The 21,606-nt window shown below is 38.4% G+C and overlaps 1 protein-coding gene across 8 annotated transcripts in view; it reads right to left on the reverse strand.

Annotated features, from left to right (window-relative positions):
• Positions 1–3,800: 3,800 nt before the first annotated feature.
• LOC135073836 (protein roadkill) overlaps positions 3,801–21,606 on the reverse strand; it is a 61,857-nt gene continuing 44,051 nt past the window's right edge. For 4 of the 8 annotated variants that reach the window (XM_063968043.1, XM_063968048.1, XM_063968042.1 and 1 more), the window contains 6 exons: positions 15,640–15,805; positions 12,126–12,463; positions 10,190–10,431; positions 8,487–8,665; positions 7,078–7,220; positions 3,801–5,024 (listed from right to left, as the gene is read on the reverse strand). In XM_063968043.1, coding sequence (XP_063824113.1) covers positions 4,871–5,024; positions 7,078–7,220; positions 8,487–8,665; positions 10,190–10,431; positions 12,126–12,463; positions 15,640–15,714 — 1,131 coding nt within the window. In that variant the 5' untranslated portion in view covers positions 15,715–15,805 and the 3' untranslated portion in view covers positions 3,801–4,870. The remainder of the gene's footprint in view (positions 5,025–7,077; positions 7,221–8,486; positions 8,666–10,189; positions 10,432–12,125; positions 12,464–15,639; positions 15,806–21,606) is intronic. The other 4 variants (XM_063968045.1, XM_063968044.1, XM_063968047.1 and 1 more) reach the window with 1 other exon arrangement.

Below are 21,606 nucleotides of genomic sequence, written 5' to 3' on the forward strand. Positions count from 1 at the left end.
AGAGGTTTTTGAATTATTGGATAACTAGCTTTTGCCCGCGACTTCACCCGCGTGAAATTTAGTTTGTCACAGATCGTCATAAATTATAGCCTATATGTTATTCAGGGTTATAAACAATAATACTGTAAAGTTACATCAAAATCCGTTCTGTAGTTTTTGCGTGAAAGAGCAACAAACATCCAGACATCCAAACTTTCGCATTTATAATATTAGTTGGATAATAGTGTCACTCAACTAAATACTACTTCCTTCTCGTGTATTTGTTTGCAAACTATTACTATAATAACGTACTAAATATAAATAAGTATACGTGGATATTTGTTATTGTCTTTCTTGCATAGTATTAAGAGTAACATTTTTCTATCTTATCGAAATAAACGCAACACATGACAAGACAAGACAACCCTAGCGCGACGGCCGAGCGTGCGAGCGAGAGAGGTATGCAAAGCGAGGTACATACATGAGTTTACCTTCTGTTATATTTTGTGCTAGTGGTCACATAATATATTCTTTGGTGGTCACGGCTTTGTTGAGACCAAAAAAGATTAATAAATAGGTTAGGTATTTATTAGACTGTTATACAGGATGTGCGACCAGTTAAAAAAATTGCCTTCACACTATGTTATGGAGCACGTAATATAATGGTGACGTCATACATAACGGCGGTGTGGACTCCTAGAAAACTATAATAATATTGTAGCCCTCTACTCTAGAAATTCCCCGATGCACAGTGATTCGAGTAGAACAAGCTAGCTGGACAATATTATTTTTTTACTTTAATGGGTTTAATACACGCATTACTTACTTTTTTGTGCAATTTAAGATTAATTAGGCTTGTTATTATAATTATTATAAGTAGGTTTAAAAAAAATTTTTTTTTGGTAATAAAATATTTATTTCCTAAAATCAAGAGAAACAGACTAAAAAGGAAAGAAGAAACTAACTTTACAGTATAATAATAATTGGTCTTATGATGTATTAGGTGTTAAAGTATGAAATTCCCGTTTTTTATAGAGAATTTAATGAAAATCAATTTTTTGATATAAACATTTTTGCGATTTATATGGAACAAAGAATCTCAGTTTTTTTTAATTTAGTGGGTAGACTGGGACAACATTAATGACTTGCGAAGTTGCTGTGGCCAGCAGACATTTGCTCTGCAGCTTCAGCAGCCAATATCAGTTCTCAAGTACTTCTTGAGGAAATGAGGTCTAAAAGTCTTCTTCTTTTCGTCTTTTTGCTGGACTCGTCGAACTCCTTGAGTGGTCGTCCAGGTGTAGAATCTTTCGACGTGGAAGACTGAACTTTATGAACAGAAACATGTAACACTATGGCTCCGGGAATCCACTCAGTTTTGTTTTTCATGAAGCGTTCCCTGTTTTGCCGTATTTCGTCCATTGAAATGAAATTGAAATGCGACTGATGCTATTCTTCAACTCTCTCAGCGAATTTTCGTGATCCCAATACATCACATTTTGAGAATATAAATTAAAAATCATGCTATTCTGGTCACTTTTTCAATGTTTTAGTCATTAATCAAAAAACTAGATTTTTTATTAATCTGAAAAAATAAAATTGTTGTGCAAAAGTGTGCAAACTGAAACTGGTATATTTGAATACTAGAGGGTTACAGCTACAATATATATAAATTCCAGACTGGGGTCAAGTGGGGGCATACAACTTCTAGTCTTCCAAACATAAAATTTTGAGAAAAATATAAAGGTCAACATTTCGCCATACTTTTTAAAACTATGTGCATTATTATGCACCTTATTGTACAGAAAATAAAAAGTACTTACCCTTATCTTCAAAATCCATCACACAAATATTTGGTCACCATAGTAAAAAATAATGTCAGGTGTTGTCGAAAGTTGAGCAAAATTAGGAATTAAAAATTACACTATCCTCATATCCTCACTTACCATGTTAATTACTCACGACTAGGTAATTAACAAAGTAAAAAATTGTGGAATCCTTAATGTCTGGGATGTTGTTTATCGTTTTTTATAAACGATAATCAGAAATTCAACAATGACTTTTGTCCAGCTAGCTTGTTCTACACGAATCACAGTGCGATGTTGTAAAATTAAGCGTGCGACTTGCATTGAGTAATCCTGAAATCTTACATACTTACTGCATTTGGGAAAATAGAAAAAAAAAATTATAATACATCATTTCATTTATTTGCTCAACTTACTGACAATTTCGAAAATCACAGTTATTTTTGACAATTGTTTTGTAACTATAATACACCAAAACAGCTGTCCTCTATGTAAATGGGAAATGGGTACAAAATGGTATTAAATATTATTTATTGGCCACAGTATATTAATTAATTAACATTGGGTATTCATAAAATACCTACAAATGGATATTACATTCATTAGGTATATTTCAGTGATATAGAGAAGCGTATATAATATTTCAATGAAAATTTAAAGTAAAATACATAAAAGTAATACCTAAAAGTAGAATAGAGTTCAAAAATAAAATTTAAGATTTCGAAATAAATGACCGCGGTTCTTCGAAAGTGAGCATAAATGAAAGGTAGAAAGTTGACTTACTTGACACGCAATGTACAATTTGATTAAGCGAAATCAACGACAACAATACACTTCAATTTTATTAAATTATTATGGTGATCTACATACGATAACAAAAAAAAAGCATGTGTTTTTAGAACTATGGAAATTTAAAAGAAAATCACAATATGCCATTGGAATTAAAACCTACAGATACAATAAACATCGAATGGTGTCAGTTGTGATACCACTTACAAGTTAGTACTTAGAAATATTTTATGGTGGGATCGTAGCTCATCTATATACAATACCGACAAGTTCAATAGACTTATTACAATCACTCGAGTCACCTACTTCTTCTAAATGTAGCACAGTTTTGTACAGAATGCACTCAATCAATACAATCAGGCTTGAGGATTTGTGGCATCTATGGATACCTGTACTCACTTTGTCTGTAAATTTTGTACAAAACTATGATACATACTTTACAGTTTTATTGCATTCAATTACCACACTACTTCAAAATGTTCAAAAGTGCTACTTTTAAACTCCTAACAAGAAATCTTTCATAAAATGTATCTGATCAATTTCTATGGAAACAATATAAACACCAAGAGTAATATCATAATACAAAAACTGCATTAGGACAGGGGTATAATGATTTTAATTTAAATGACTCCAATAACCTACAGTTCCCTTTCAGAATTCACTTCATATGATAATATGATCATGTTAGCCAACGAACGTTACAAGTGATTCAATTCATGACACGGATAACCTTTCACACGCGAGCTTCATATTCGATACACAGTAAAATGTACATTGAACATAACCGAGGGAACGTCCACGGAGACGACATTACATAAAATATTAAAATCCAAGCCTACTTCCGTAACTACATCAACGCGCAAAAAGCGTCCAGCATCGTCATACATTACTTTAACCATTAAAAGCGGTTCACTAATCGACCGCGAGAGAAAAAAACATTAGGATCGAATATCGTCTTGAGATCAATCATAGTAAACGAGGAGGGTCCCGCGGGCCGGAGCGCTGGGCCCGTGGGCCGGAGCGCCGGGCCCGCGGGCTCGCGAGTTCGCGCAGCGGCCGCGAGCGCTTCCGAGCGCCGCCCGCGTCCCGAGCCCAACCGGGGTCCGAGTGCCGGCTCGCCCAATCCAGTACCTCTAAAGCCTGGTCCGTGAGCACGTAGAATCCCGTCCAATGACCCCAAGCTACCCATGACTGTGCGACGGGCGCCCGCAGTGAGTGTGCGAGCGCGACAGCAACATAATTACGCGCGAGCGATAAGGATGGGTAGCTTGGGGTCATTGGACAAAATTCTACGTGCTCACGGACCAGGCTTTACATGAATCATACAGTACTCGCAACTACATGCTAGCGCCCGAATTTGTGAAGTGTCACGCTTCGGAAATTGCAACTTTTTTGCAGAAAAAGGCAAAGGCATACGCCATACAGCCAAATCTTTTGACATGACGTTTTGACCTACAGAGAGTTTAGTGTGAGTTTACATCAAACGTCATCACCAGCGAGCGCGTTAATAAAATGGAGATTTCAGTTCTTGAAAGTTTCCGCTAGGGGCGCTGTAAAATCATACATGTTACTTTTTACGCAGTCGACATCGAATGCGTTTGACGTAAACTCGCACGCCCTCAGTGCCTCTAGCATGAACAACTTTCGTCTTCGAATCGTTTGCGTGTTCGACGAAATTCGATACCCAACCTTTGAATTAAACGATAATGTGACAATTTTGATAGTCAAAATAAGTTTCGTGCAACCATTTCTCATACTAAGTTCACTTTACGACACGTTCACAAGGGCGCTGTTTTAGTTTTCGTACTAAATCTTTTGATGGTGATTCGAATACGCAAACGATTCGAAGTCGAAAGTTTTTCGTGCTAGAGGTACAGTTTTTGTACGACACCAAACCTAGCCGTGCGTTCCAATTTCAAAAAACGTTACGGTACTGTATAGATTTATGTTCGGTACTCTGGCAAGGACCAACGCTAGGCCTCGCTCGGGCGCGCTCGGCGCTATTCGGCGCGGTGGGCCGAGGCCGAGGTCTCGGCGCTATTCGGCGCGGTGGGCGCGAGAGGCCGAGGTCTCGGCGCTATTCGGCGCGGTGGGCGCGAGAGGCCGAGGTCTCGGCGCTATTCGGCGCGGTGGGCGCGAGAGGCCGAGGTCTCGGCGCTATTCGGCGCGGTGGGCGCGAGAGGCCGAGGTCTCGGCGCTATTCGGCGCGGTGGGCGCGAGAGGCCGAGGTCTCGGCGCTATTCGGCGCGGTGGGCGCGAGAGGCCGAGGTCTCGGCGCGCGCGGGCGTGGGTGGCGCGCACTAGGCCTGCTTGACGCGCTTGCGCGGCGGCCCGATGGGCGGTATCTGCTGCTGCTGCGTGGCGAGCGCTCGGAAGGCCTCGGCGATGAGGTGCGGGTGCGACGATATCATGTTCTTCCACCCGGCTGTGTCCATCACGTCCGTTGCGTGACTCCTGGAAGAAGAAAAAAGGAACTTTATTAATTAACTAGCTGACCCGGCAAACGTTGTTTTGCCATATAAATAATTTCCTAGTAATTTCTAGTGTAGACAAATAATAATTAAAAAATAAGGGTTGATCGTAGAAGGGTGAAAATTGAGGATTGTATGTATTTTTGTATGTTGTATCATAAAAAAATAGAAATTAAAAATTTTGTCTAAAAAATAAAAATAAAAATTTAGGGGTGGACTACCCCTAACATTTAGGGGGATGAAAAATAGATGTTGGCCGATTCTCATGGATACCGGATAAGCACAAAAAAATTCATCAAAATCGGTCCAGCCGTTTCGGAGGAGTATGGCAACGAAAATTGTGACACGAGAATTTTATATATTAGATGTCAATTTTAGATCTTATGAGCAGACCCCTCTTTCCCACTGGGCACGTGGGCGCTCTGCGATCGAGAAGGCCCCCGTCTTTTCTCATAAAAGATCTTTCTCCAGATGAGAAGGGCCTCCCTTGATCCTCATATAGCCTAGTAGGCTAAAGACGGCCCTGATTACGGGACTATTCCCACCTCTCGTTCCCACCACTGCAACTCCTGTGTAACCAGGATCTACAGCTTGACCGCCACAAAAACCCAACCAATAAAGGTCAAGTTGGTCCCGGGGGAAAGTTAAACTGTCATTGGACCCGCAACGAAATTAATCAGAAGAACATAGGAGGAGTTCGAAATTAAGGTTCGACTTCCCTGAATATTGGCCCCTATATGTGACGGTAGCAGTTAACACCTATCTGTTTCGATGTCTTCTTTTAAGGAACGAAGCTTCCTAATAACCCATCGATTCAATTTTTTTTAATATAAATAAGATCGACCATATCCCCGAATGCTATTAAGGAAGGAATTCTATTTACTTAAATGATGATTGTATTTGGATTAGGCACAAACTAACAGTCCCCAGTGTGTAGGTTTTGATAGCCTTGTGAACATTGAATATCTAAAATACGTTAACGTTCCTTTTTGAAAATAGTTGCCAACCGTAATTAATGATATACACCGACTGATAGATAGTTATACAATAACCATCTTCGTGACCCGGATACAGCCATTTTAATTTAAAATCTAGTTTACCCTCAAATCTGTCATCGTTACTCTCATTTACTTGCGATACAAATGTTTAATGTCTCTATCATTATTTGTAGTTCTAGGTTAATAAAATCGAACTAAACAAACACTTAAAATTCCGTTTATGAACAAAGTCAGCAGGCCATATTCTCCTAACATCACGCCTCATTACTCGACACGGTTATCTAAATAAGTTAAGCATTAGTAATCGCTATGCCCTAATCAGTAGAGATAACATTTACTTTGTAATGTAAGTGGTACTGTTTATGTTTTAATATGGCACTAGAAAATCAAACAAGTGCGTTTAAAACGTCCTCTTACGCACACTTTGAATCCGTATCTGTTCTAGTTTGACTGTTGGGGGCTATCATAATATTTAAAATTTAAATAGATCTCGTATAATAATAGATTAATTTAAATATTAAAATAATCCTTGGGACGAGTTTGAGAAATATCGCAATGAACAAATCTTATCGCATAATGTTACTTTACTCGTAAAGAAAGATAATAAGCATAAATGCGACGCATTCATAATGCATTAAATGTTATCTTAGCTATAATAGCTAAAATGCAGAATATTCTTTAGAATAACAGAGTCTGCAGTTCAGGCAGTTATTTAGTTAAAGCTGGGCCAATTACATTGAAAACGAACTACTATTTCACATTGTATTTGTAATAAACCAGAGATTAAAAAGTTTATAAATATTGCAAATACCTACATTTTTTAGCTCTGGACATGTTCCAGAGTTAGTTTTGGAATAGCATACTACATTTTTTAATGCATAACAAGGCAGGTATTTCACCGCAATCGCACCTGGTGTTAAGTGAGATGCAGTCTAGGATAGTACATATCTTCCTATTTATGGGATTCCCAAACTTATAATTAGTTGTTTTCAGATGGAGACTACACTTACAGACATTAAATAATGAATATGTACTTACGTGTTTATGAAATCGATGGTCTGCGCTTTGAGCTGGTCGGCGGAATGCAGGTCGGCCAGAATGAGTGTGTCGGCCGCCGTCTCCACGGACAGGCTAAGGCATAACGCCTCTTCGCACATCACTTTTAGCCTGTCCAAAGCGTACTGGAATAAAAAAAGAAGATGGTTTTTAAACTAAATAAATATCTGTAGGTTTGGGATGCGCGCCCCGATATAATCTTATTGAGGCACTCTATCGATTTTAGACGATAAGCTCATGCTTTTGTCGTTTTATTTTTAAAAGCATCGTTAACATTTTATCGTGGCGTTTATCCTAGCCCGGCTGGATTTTGTAGGTGTAAACTACAAAGAACTTCAAAACTAATCCAAATGTATTGTGTTTTTTTATGCATAACAAGGCAGGTATTTGATCGAAATCCCACCATGTTGTGATGTATCTAGCAAAATTCTTCAATTTAGTGATTTGACAAATTCAAGGACTTGTTATTAGTATTGGATTATTTACTGGTGTTTGTGAGCCTCTAAAAGTGATCTTTGTACTTCATTAGCCGTCGTTTTGAGACGCCACTTTGACGTAAAATTACCAATTACAATAAAAAATCGGTAAAACAAATAATATTTTAACATTTCAGTAAGCCACATAAAATGTTTGTGTCTCTTAGATAGATATAAGAATATTTTTGATTAAACAACAACGTAATTCGAATTATTATTGTCATTATTCCATTATGTCATTGCTTTATATAAAAATGATATCTGTTTACGTAACGATAACAATGTTTATTGTTATCAGCTGTTGCATAATAGACCAATAAAACATGTACAACAACACCTTGCCCCAGATTCTTCTCAAATAATATGTAGATTTATTGCAATTTGCTACATTAATATTAATACAAGGTGGGAAGTGTGAAGGTATCGGTAACGTTTTCTTTGCTATCCATTGTTTTAAAAAAATAATGTCTACTTAAACATATCAACTAAAATTTTAATTGCACTAAACGGTATTTCTGTTTGTACTATTCACTTTTTATATCAGAATAAAGAGTTAGGGAAGTCTTCAGCGGAAATCTTTTAGTCTAAAAGTACTAGAATAGAGTAAAGATAACAGACTTCACGACATTATAACAGATGTTCTGACTTACTTACACAAAAACATACTAAATGTTTATAACTGCTTGTATTTAGTTGTTGCGTAGTTGTTACACTGAAATGCCTTTTTTCATCATCATCATCATCATCATATCAGCCATATGACATACACTGCTGAACATAGGCCTCCCCCAATTATTTCTATAATGATCAGTTGATAGTGGCCTGCATCCAGCGCCATCTTACTACCTTTATGAGGTCGTCGGTCCACCTTGTGGGTGGACGCCCTTGTTAAATTGTGATAATTTATTTATTTACCTTATCAGCGGCGGCCAGTAGGTCGTCTGCCATTTTGTCAAGATTGGGCGCGCGCCCCGTGTATATGAACCGAAGCATTTCTCTTAACACTTCGTGGTCTACGTCTGTGATGTCCACACGATTTCTTTTTCTCTCTTCCATTTCGTGTTCAAACATCGCTGCAAAGACGGGGCTCCGCGCTGGAAGAAAATAAAAAAGAATTGAGTTAGGTTATGAATAAAATAAATAATTATATTATCGGACTAGCTTTCCGCCCGCGGCTTCGCCCGCGTGGAATTTTGTCTGTCACAGAAAAACTTTATCGCGCTCGTTCTTGTTTAAAAAACCGGGATAAAAACTATCTCTGTGCCAAATTTCATAAAAATCGGTTCAGTGGTTTAGGCGTGAAAGCGAGACAGACGGATAAGTTACTTTCGCATTTATAATATTAGTAAAGAGTAAAGATGTGATTCTAGTACGGGACTAATACCACCACTCCTGTATAGCCAAGACCTACAGCTTGGCCACAAATGAAACCCAATCAGTGAAGGTTGAGTAGTCCCGGTGCCTTGTTGATAAGAGTGGTTCCAGTAGAGCAGAATGGGAGTACACCCTCACACTTCTTGTGTTCTTGTAAAAGAAGAAAGGGACAAATCTCTGAACATCAGGCCGGTCTCCCATGCCGTCTGGCCAAAGTGGGAAGTGTAAGCTAAATCCTCTATTTGCCTTTAGTAAATTAGCTCTTGCAGTTGCTTATTACATTTTATCCTGGTTTCATGACAGATTACTAAATAATTATCTACACTTTTTAAACAGTATTTTGATATTATTCACACTCGGGATTTTTTAATCTGGCCAATATTTAACGAGGAAAACAAAACATGGGTCGGAATTTCCTCAGTTACATTGTACGTAAATTAAGGTTATCTAAATATGGAATAGTGTCAGATATAATTAATTTCATTTGTTAATTAAAACAAGGTTTTATAATAATAATGTTTGCGGCGTAACAAGGACTACGATTGTGATACTTTTATAATGATCTACGGTTAATTTATAGTCATTTGCATAGCCTTACATCACATTAAATCTGTTCAGTTACTATTAAACAAGTTTTATTAACTATGAGCCAGAAACTTGAGATGTTAATGAAAATTATCTGGAAGTAATATTGTGATCCTCCTTCCTTCGAAGCAAACGTAGGAAAACGATTTCTTTTAAAAGGTTTAATATCAGCCCAAATTCTTTCTTTCTTTCTTTATATCGAGCAGTAACAGGGTTTTATTAAACTCTTGGTATTGGAAATGTACCTATGGGTCTAGGCAAGTGGCACTTTTTGATTGAATCGAAAATCGAATCCGTTGAAACTCCATACATAAATAAAACTTTTCTATAGATGACCCACGCTGAACTGTCCCACCAAACTCAATGACAGGGGGGCGCTACCATCGTTCAACTATATGGTCTCCAACATGGCAAAAAGCGATCCGGTATTGACGGTGGCTCCCCACTGTCAATGTCATGGATAGGACAGTTCAGTATTTTGGAACTATACCATCTTTCGACATAAAAACTGTCACATTTGGCATTTTGTCTGGGGGCAGACATTGTACAGTTCACATCAGACACATTTTGGTGTAATAACAGCCCCCATAACAACTACCTACATAAGATGCCGTATTGTTTAGCTCAGTTTGTCGTCTGTAACAACAGTTTATATTTACCTGCTAATATAGCTTTATGCGCCTGGAACTCCCTGCCCCCGACCGCTAACGTGACGTCAGAGAACCTTTCGTTGTCGAACAGCGCGCCCAAATCATCCGAGAGTCTGCATTCTGGCACTTTGAACTGCATCACATTGCTCTGTCCACTTATGTTTATGCTATCTGCGACTACTGACACTTCACAAAATATCGTCAGTTTGTCCTCTGGTAACAGACCATTTGCCTCATCTAACAAGAAGTCTCTGGAAAAAGGAGAAAATATAGTTTTTATTAACAACATAGATATCAAGTTGCACATTGGAACAATAAAATAAGTACGCAGAATTTTATTAATAATGGGCACTTAATAATGAGTTTATCTTTACTGCAGAAATTATAATTAGGTGCGCAGTTAATATTGCGATTCCTGGAGGTCTAGGTAAGAACATTATTTTGCAGATATAGGTGGTACTCATAGAAATTATTATCTGTTTTATTGTTAAATCGTAAACACAACGTAATTAACACAATACCTATCTTACATAGCGTAAGTCGCCATCCATGTTATTACATACAACAGTCACAAAAATCAGAATCTAGCTCTTATAAAGCTCAGAAAGTCTTACAAATCTGTCAAAAGTTACTGTTGATTTACAGATTCTTTTTTTTTACCAGTATCAGACATTCTTGGCCACGTTCGCCGCATCGTAACCAAATCGAAACCCGTCTAGCTAAGGGTACAGTCATCAGCACATCAGAATATTTTTGTTGCAAATTGGCACATATTAGAACTACATAAGCAACAGTATTTAGCTTAATTGATGTGCCGAGGAACTATGATGCGAATATCCGTCGTAAGCTTGTAAAGATTAAATTGTAAGATGGACAATGTTAAGATAACTGTTTACCCAGGAAATTATCGTAGGTAACAACTATAACATCTGACATTCTTCAGCGATTCCTTTTAGCGGTCTCTATTTATAGTTTTCAAGGCAAACATTAGATAATGATCTGCTACGATCCACGTGGTATCAACGTCACCAGTCTACGGCCTATAAACATTAAATCTTTACTGTGCCTTGCTGCTGCATGTCACTACATGGATGGCTTTGATGTTACGGTGTAGGGCCACCGGTAATTGTAAACATATGTCGCTCCAAAGCCAATGGCTAACAGACGGAAAGATACATTCTAGATATTATCATAACCTTCTGTGTTATTTAGGACCGACCTCGAGTTTTCGTCAGTCGTTCTCGTTTGTTACTATGGGAGCCGATTTAGCTCAAAGGCGATCACGAGCGAAGAAGGTAACTGTAGTGTAACACTTTGAGATGTTGTTTTTCTGGTAAAAAATGTATCTAATACTGGAAACTAGCTTGAGGACTGGCAGAAAAACAAGCTTAAAAAACTAGTCCGTTCGATGCGGTTCTTCGATTAACGTAGTTCAGTAACAATGAGCTCTACATATTCAAGAGATATAACAAGGTCGCGTCGAATGCGCATCAACTACTGATAGCCAATCTGAATTTCTTTATTACTTTTTTTTCTAAGAACGTAATGCAATTAACGGAAAAGTGGGTGGACATTAAGATACTGTCGACGCCGTGTTATAGTCAAAACAACTCATAAAAACTTGACGTCTGAATGCTTTAATATAAACTGTAAACAGCATTTTAGAGTACTGTAACCACGCAACGGAAATTTAAAGTTATAACAAGCAACATTTGACTTGTTTAGCAGGAGACTGATGACGTCGACACGGCGATATCAATAATGCCCCGTGGAGCGAGCCCACGATATTATCATACGAAGGGCATACTCCCCATTGTCATTAAATGGGGTCTGGCCCTTGCTAGTTCAATCAAAGTCTGAGAGCGGGAAAACATGATGGTTAAAAATGACGGTTCGGACGGACTTACGTCTGGTTTGTATGAAATAATAATAAAAATATGCTCACCTTCGGATAAACTTTTTGAATCCCCAGTCTTTGCCTTGTACAAATCTGTATGCTCGCTGTGACTCCATCGCTTTTGTTTCTTCCCGTTTCGCGTTCAATATTGAGAATTTGAACTTTGCACGCACTTCTGATTTATTACACGACACTAATAATAGATATAATGATAAATAGTCTTTGCTCTCTTCATCGAGTCCTTTGGGATTTACGCGCAGACACCATTTTAATTTGTCACTAGCACCGGCTGAGAAAGTCGATGATTTTAACACTTCACCCATCTCTTCTCTACAAAAACTAAAATTATTAATTGTCCACATGTAACTGAATTTCACCACTTTGACCTGAAACAAAAGAAAACACGACATTAATAAAAATATTAAGTGGACAAGGAAAATGTTGGACAATTATTAAATCGGTAATATCATTTTTTACTGTATTTTTTAATGTTGAATTATTAAATGGCGTCTTTATTAATATGCACATAGCATTAATGTTCTCGCAATAAAAGTAAAAATAAGAATTTAATGTCATGACTTTCTCAAGATGTCCTCGAAAGGGCAGTTTCTCTGAGGCCCATAAATCGTCCCGGAACGAATCCAGGGTCTATTATCCATTTATTCTATGGTTCCTAACAAATTCCATTGTGTTTGGTCACTAATTGCTTTGCTGACAGGTATCCTGTAAAACACGCCGGCACGGGCCCACGCTTTACGACTTATTTATGGCGAATGGAACTTTAGTAAACGAACTACTGAGAAGGTTACGTCTCCCTTGTTTGCGGTATCTCCTGTTCTATTAACGGCGGTCTCGTTAACTCGAGGAATGAATGCAAACATGCGTTTTGTAGGTCCTGTCTTCCAACAAAGTTTTGTTTGCTTTTGTCAAAGATAATGGTTGCGCAACGATAGTTTAAAAAGTGGCGTGCGTGAGAGTTAGTTGTGTGGTATGTAGCCTATGGGGCCCTGGTGTGTCAGGGTGGACGCTTGGCCAGTGAAGGTCAGGAGGAGGTGGTCGAGGCGCGGGCGCAGGCTGGTGGTCGTTGCCCCCGACCGTTGCTTGGCTTGCGGGCTCGGGCTTGCGGTGCTGCTGGGGTCTTCGCCCGGTCGCCGACCCGATCCAAGGCCGCCCGCATCATCCCCGCACGTTGAGATAACGTCCGTTTGCAGATTTCAATGCGTACTAACTACCATACGTGGAGATGATACGATTATGTTTGTTATGTACGCAGAATGCCTAACTAGGCAGGTCTTATTTGTTCAGTAAGTACCCTAAATAATTTGCATAAAATATCAACTTGTTTCTGTTGCGAAGTGTTCCTTTGTCTCATAGTAACAACTCATACTTAGAAACCAGTAGATAATCAATAACTATAAACGCTCGAAGTCGAATAAATAGAAGTCATAACACGAGTCGTGTCTGTACCCGTTTGTAATAACTTGTCATCATAATAACAACTTAACAAGTTAACAACAAGTCTATCTTATGTCACGTCGTCAACCATCAGCTAACGGTCGTAAAATGTCTGCTTCATTAACCCAATGTAGTGTTGTGATTACCTTTTCGTAAAGCAATAACGTTGTTGTTTCTGAAAGCTTGAGGTGGTACATTTGAGGAGAGCGTTAATTCTGACGATAACACGCGGTTTATTGTTGACGCGTTTCCAAGTAATGAAGAGAGTGGTTATCGCCCGGCACGTGTATGGGCACAGAGGCGCCGAGGGCACGTGCTCGCAGCAGCTTAGATTCAGGGTTATGCACACGCGGAAAAGCCAACGCGACCCACGACAAAATCTATTGTGCACACCCCGCAACGCACTATGTTATACCTAAGTGAACATTAAGGTATACGAGCCGTTATTAACGGTCGGCGAACCATCATCAACGGACGCGTTAAAATTGAAAAAGCTGAGGCACAGACCTTAATAAGTAAACGTGCCGAGCCGAAGCGTCGGCGTACACCAAGCGAAATAATATACCGTTACTGTTCGCGAACTAAATAGATTTTTGGCAAAAAACATCAAAAAAGGTAATACCGGGTCAGCGGCTAAGTCGTCCAACGGTCGACCCAATTGTTCTGAGCAGTGACCATCAAACGACTGTTGCATTAAGAGTTAACGAGCTACGTTAGGTACATTAGTGAAGATTTTAATATGTTCCTACATCCTCAAGCGTCATCTGTCGTATCATTGAAATAATAAATGGCATAAATGATTATTATTTAATTAAAATCTTTCAGCTTATCATTATCATAAGTTTAAGGGGTTCGCAATGTTGTCCGTCACGTTGCCATCCGATGTCCGCGCATTGCAATTGCTCGATAGCTAGCTTCTCCACACGTGACGCACGGTTCACCTCCACACTCGAAGCGACCACGTATGTGTGTATAGCTACTTCCTTGTTGGTTCATAATCACAAGTTAACACATGCGTACGCGTAACGTTTCAAGTTCACCGATAACGGAGTCTTATCGTATGTTCGTTGTTGTACATCTGACGAGGAGTCGATAATTTATGACACCGGCCATGGTTAAGTTTTACGAGGAGCCATTAGCTTAAAACGGCTAACCGGTACTGAAGGGTGCCATCTTAACTGCAAACATCGTCTAGTCATGACCTTTATCTTTCCGGTAGGCAAAAACAACATCGTCTAAAAGAACAAGGATTTTGGTGGTATTTAACCAAGGTTCTTTGATAGTACAACAACTAATTTATTTAGATGTTATACAATACTCGTTAGTTCCGCAATCGAAGGCAGTTGCCCATGATCCAGAGCACAATTCACAGACGAATAGCCAAAACTTTTAAAATATGTAGTAGAGAATTGACAATGGTTGTAAAATTGCCTTGTTTAGCTAAGGAGTGGCGGTTATACCAAACCATAAGAGGTAGACATTATCCCACTATCAGATTTGTAAACGCAGTGGAATTGTCTATGCCACATAGACAAGAACAGCAGCTTTGCGCTTAGAACTTATACTATGAAACATGTTGTAGCGGATCACCGTACATTTTATACATATTGCGATAGTCATACCAACGCTTGGTTGGTGCCGCAATGCATGACAATTAGACACATCGGCGCGGCGTAGGGTATGCATGAAGAAAGCATTAGCCCCGACATTTAGCGTAAAACTTTCGGCTTTACGTTAGAATCCTGTGACGTAGAGCCAAAACCAAGGTCAATGTTTTGAGTCTCTAGTTCAGCCATACTCACACGCACTTGTCTTAAAGCTACGCCGCCCACATTTGGTGAGGACGAAGCTGCCTCCAATGCCACTTAATGCCAGTATCCTAGGCCTAGGATGTAGAGTCGAAACTACAGCCATTGTTTTGGGCCTCTAGTGCAGCCATGTTCGCACGCACTGGTTTTTGCCTGCCTACACTACCAAAACAGGTGCGTATCCAGCACTAAAAAAAAACTTGTGCACACCGTGAAAGTGTGATGTCACAAGTCTATTAGGGTTGTTGTGGGCATGCCCATCGCAACCACTTTAATGGTATAATAATTGCCTGCATTACCTGTGTAAAGCACCAGTTCTCTGCGACGGGCGTATTCCCGTCGTGCAGCGGGCTGGGCACGCGGCTCACCGCCATCCCTCCGGCGCCGTTCGATGAGACGCGCGCCGACTGAGGAGCGGGCGCGCCGCCGCCCGACCCTCCACCGCACTCGCTGCCTGACCCGAGCCTGCGAGAACACAACACATGGATACTGTTTGTTGTTCACTGCAAGCTGGACGCGGTGTAAAGCGGAAGATCCAGCGTTGGATGGATGAATGGATGGACATCTGAAGTTTATGGAAATTAAATTTTCAGAGTTTTGAAATTGACAGGCACATTGATATAAGCTTTTTGTCAATCAAGCTTTTTGTTCATAGTTTCAAAATCGAGTGAACAATTCATCATCATCATTAGAACCTGCTCCCTCGGCGTGTATATAGGACTACCATCTTTATGAACTCTACTACTATGTATCATGAAATTTTCCACCACCGCGTCTAAAAAACAAATACGCCCTGAATATCTAGCCATTACAACTAGTATTAGCTGCAACTACTGTCTGTACCTATAATCGATCGCTAGAAAAATACAATATTGCTGGTAACAGGAAAATACAAACAAAGGAGTGACATAAACCTATTTCCGCAGCATTGATCCATCTGTGCAAGTCTCAAGCTAGTTTATCGATTTTACCTAGTAATAAGTTTAACTGGCAGCGTGTTTACGCCCTAGAACACCTTTTGTTGGTGAATAAATATTAATAAATGCACTCGATGGCACGAAGCGACGCTCCACACCATAAATACATTTTAGTAATACGATTTTGTAACGGGATATGACTTTTTTGTAGTTGTAATTGAATAGATTTTCCGCGTAAAATAGTTGGCGGTCTCACTCGATGTATTCCACACAAACAAATTCAAACAAAGGCTTCTCCGGTACCTGAACTCGGGGGAGTTGGATGAAGCTACATTGTTTGGGATCTTTAGCAGCAGGTAATAGTTTTGCTGTCAGTTTATTTAGTCGCTTAATGTTGTTGGTTCACTCGGAGATACGTTTAATAGCGTCCGACATTGGCCCCAGAGATTTTATGGGCATAGTTTTAAAACTTTCAACAGTAGTTAAGAGCAGAGAAATCTGGGTATCATGTTTTATCTTAACTCCGAGTGCTTTAAGATCCCATTTTACAAGCAATAAATCATTTTTATGGTAGTAGAATAAAAACAAATGATTACAAATTGTTTATACTATAAGTTTAATAGCAATATTTGCAACAATAACAATGCGTCTTATTTTGCCAGACAGGCATTTAGCTTTAACCCTCGCTGTACGAGGTGGGGTGTGACACACCCCAGGCCTTTAAAAATCGCCATAATTTTAAAAATTTGCTAGTGCTGAATTTGAAATTCTCAGTAGCTGGAATTATGGCGCTGCTGCTTCGATCAGCGCTGCAAAATCAGTCCAGCGGTGACTACCAACTGAGTTATATGCCTTTAAAGTGCGTGTGGGTGTCACACACCCCACCTGGTACGGGACGTTGTTAAAAAAGTTAAAAAATAATTTAACAGTTTTGGTATAATTTATATATTTTTAGCTTTGTTAATTGAATAAAATTCAATACAAATAATATTTTTCATAATTTTCACGGAATCTGAAATTTTCAAGCACTTTTAGTCAAATGAGATGACTTTTAGTGTGAACCTGGAAGTTTAATACTGAGATCCGAAGATGTATGTGAACATACACTTATGGGCTACAATTTATACTTAGTGATACAATTTATGGGCTACTGAAATGGAACAGCATATTTTATAAATAAATAAAATTGTTACGCGCCCATTTTATGCATTGAGCATACTCATTTTCTTTCATCAGAATTGTAATAAATTGAAAACCGATAATCAAAATAAATTTATACCCTTCCAGTTTTTAATTTACTTTTAAATTATAAGTAAATATCTTGTACTTTGTTAAATAAAACGGTTTTCATAATTAAAGGCACTAATTAAAAATTATACATAAGAAACTGATTCCTCAATTACAAGAACAACGGAAATTGTGTCTTTTTGTTATTTTATGATAAAAATGTTATAATACACATTTACAGCTCAGAGCTTTTCTTACACCTAATTAGCATACGTAAATAATAAATATTAAATATTAAATTCCACCTAAAAAAATGTTCAATGAAAATTTTATCACTTTGTATATTGGGGTATGTCATACCCCACCTGGTACGGGACGTAACTTTTAGTCACCTCGTACACGGAGGGTTAATTATTAGTGGGTGGACTGTCTGACTCCGATACCGGGACATTGGATAATCTCGTGGTTTCCTTTTCTTTTGTAAGTTTATTGTTCTCTGTAATTTAATCTGAAACAATCTATTTTTTAGAATATTTTCAGCTTGACAAATGAATCATTACACACTCAAGCTTGCTATTCCGGTACCTACGACACATGACTCAAAAATAGGGAACGATATGATTCAACGCATACCTACGTAGAACATAAAAACTCTACGTTTTGTAAAAAATTTAAACTGTAGGTAGACTGTAGTCACAAAATAATGAAAGCATGAAATATTTGTCTGAAAATCAAATTATTCCAACATAATACCTATAAACTATGTGAAATCTTTGACATATAAAATGTAGGACGTGTTATAAATGACGCACACCACTTACTAATGCGTCAATCGTACGCTTTCAATTGAAAGTAGATTATACGGAGAGAACGTCATGAAACCATGATTATAGATGGAATCACGTAGTTCTCTCACCATTTCACCAATCATAACCAGTACCTGATTTATATACTTAACACGTTCGTAAATAGTTGTTTCAATCCATACGTGATTTAAAATCGAACAAAGCATAAATCAATTAAAACACTACACATTACATTTGTAAACAAGCTCAGCATTGTTAGGTACTGTGCATTTGTAGGTGACCTACTAGCCAAAAGGCAATACTTCTCATGGAATTGAATGCAAGGCGAAAATGTAGCAACGTCGTAATACACCAATCAACGATTGCAGTTTCGCTTCCCAAATCTGGGACGCGAACACAATACATACAAACACATTTGCGTGGCCGTACGTGCGTACGGGGCTGCCGTTTATGAACAATAAAGATCGGACGAAAGAAGAGTTGCAAGTATCATTTAGATTTTGGGTTTCGGTGCCGTCAAAATGTCGAGAGTATCTCTAAGTGGGACAAGTACAATGCGTGAGATATGGCCGTCCTGCGAGACTTTCACGAGCTGTAGTTCGATTACCAAATACGCGTTAGAATCTGTGTCAGTTTCATCACCGCACTGCATCCGCTCACGGCAAGCGCGCCGTCGATGTGTGTAGTCGTTTAAACGCACTCCCGCGCCGTCGCTGACCACTGGCCGGTCATTCACTACAATGAGCATCCTGCAATCCTACACCTCCGAGAAGCCACCAAAGTCCTCATTTTTCCGACCCAGTTGATTCAACTCAATATTTAACACACATAAAATTTAAAGCCCCTGTGACGTGTTCGCGTAATTATTTATGTCCCTGCGACATTGACACGTGTTAATCAGATAGGGTAATTGCGCCGGTTTTCCGTCCAGCTCCTGTTTTCGTCCATTTGACCGACTTGCCACAAACAAATACGGAAAATTAGAATACAAACCTAACTTTCCGTGCAAGTTTGGACTTGTTACAATCTATAATATCTAAGTAACAGTTCTGCCTGCATGAAAATGTAATTTGACAAGTAATAACTCCAAAAAAATCTACGGAAGTTGCTGCTGCACACAGGTGAATGGAAAACGTCGTCAAGTTAGAAAAAAAACGTGCCGGTAGGGAACTTTCATGATATGTTTGATTACTGTTTTAGCTACTTTACGTAATGTTTTTGGCACGTATGTCTAATTATTAGCATAATAAACACTATTTCAAGGGTTTATTAAAGTTTTTGTATAGAAATCTTAGATAATTAAGTGGACTAATACTAGCATAACAATTTTGCAAGATTTTGGTTTTCGTCCACGTGGACGGAAACCCTGACACCTAGTTAATATTTTTAATAATCATTTTACTTCAATGGACCTACAAAATACAATGTTTTTTCTTCCAATATGATCTTTATTGCTATTACATTAAACATTTTAGTTTACGTCCACTTTTTAACAGTGATAAACCCATAAAAACCGTTAAAAAGATGTGGACGAAAACAAAAAACAGCTTTAAACGTTGTTGTGTTTTCGTCCATGACGTCATGAGCAAGCACTGGGGTGGACGAAAACCAAAATTAGCTATTCCTGTAGATTAGTTTTCGTCCATTTATCCTTCGACCTATTGCAATATTTTCCTAAATTTAGGTAAGAAACTTATTTAAATCTTTTTGATATCATTTGAAAGCTAACAAAATTACCTTTCAAATGATATACCACAATCCATAGTTACTGTATTGTAGAATTGGTTTTAAGTTAATAATTCAACTGCACCCTTTTTTCTACACAGTGGTCGAAAACTAGCGTACACTAGGACGAAAACTGATTTTTTTGGACGAAAACTAGTGAAATCGCCTCTTTTGCATAAAATATTTTTTATAAAAAAACCCGTGGTATTTACTTATTGTCATATAATATTAACGTAAAGTAGACTATATAAGGACTAAAATGACATATGATTCATATGAGTAAGGGTATTTTAAGATATTCATTTCGCATCACAAAGTTGGCAACTCCGATAATTGGACGAAAACTAACGCACTTACCCTACAATAAATTAAAGAGTATTCACGACAAACGCAGCTTGTGCATGCACGTGAAGGGAAATCGGATTTACATTTCACGCCTTCTGCCGTGGGTGTATGAAACATATTATGTACCAGTGAATAGATCCAAAACCGATACATAGGCACAACAAATATTACGAAACGTTTTGTTGTATTGCGGTTCGGTAACTGTTGTCGCAAAATTGAAAATTGCATAATTTTACAATTTCAAAATGCAGATCATTTATTAGTTAAAATATTAATCCACTGTTAAATGCAGAATAATATTCGCGGTTAAATGATTATACTTGCGCTGTGTTAATGACTAATTACAGCTATTTCAGTAAACTGGTCAAAGGCAGCTTATCGCGTCGCCTTGCGCAGCGGGCCTGCGGTTGCAGCTCGCCGACAAGCGTTGTTATTGTGTCAGCCGCAGCCATCGTTGAATACTGGAGCGTTGATAAAATTAAACTGTTTAATTCTGCCTTTTCATCCTCATTGTTACACAATAATACGATTATTAAAGACCTCAATATCCGTGTCCGTGTGCCCATTAAAAATCTAGATATTTAGGTAGCCCAGTTGCTACTTGAGCAATATGTGTGACGAGGGCAGTTGCACATTGCAAACTGTAGACCATAAACAAATTACGCGACTACAAGGCCGAGGCATCATAAGATGCTTTGAGATTTTATGTTACTTTGCTTGGAACATAGCGATTTGAACACAGCAGGGAAGATCTATGAGGGATGTGTGTTATGAAATCAAATTGGTGGTATAATTAGAGCCCCGAAGTAATGTTGAACATAAAAAATGACACAACACAAAACAAAACTAGGCTAAGTGAATTTAATCGGCGCGACCCAGAAACAAGTCGCGTGGACGGAGAGCCATGATTCTCAGATGGGACTGAGCAACCATTCTAATTTGTATATTATAGTAATGTAATAGACAATAATAATATTATGGGTCATTTTTTCAGCACAGCCGTTTACAATCACCCTGAAGTAACTAGTTGATGCTTAATGGGAAGTTTTAATGAGGGAGCTTTAATAATAACTTTTTGTTTCTGAAATTGAGTTTTTCAGATTCTGAAATCTGGCGAACTGAAAACTTGTTTTGTGAGAAGACATTAACTTAGTATTCTAATTGAGTGTTTCTTTCTATGGCGGAAAACTCGGCCAATTAGAATGACTAGCTGTCTGAAAAGAAAAACTTTCAGTATTTTCACACC

The sequence above is a fragment of the Ostrinia nubilalis genome, chromosome 8 (assembly GCF_963855985.1).
Source record: "Ostrinia nubilalis chromosome 8, ilOstNubi1.1, whole genome shotgun sequence".
In the NCBI taxonomy this organism is placed as follows: domain Eukaryota; kingdom Metazoa; phylum Arthropoda; class Insecta; order Lepidoptera; family Crambidae; genus Ostrinia; species Ostrinia nubilalis.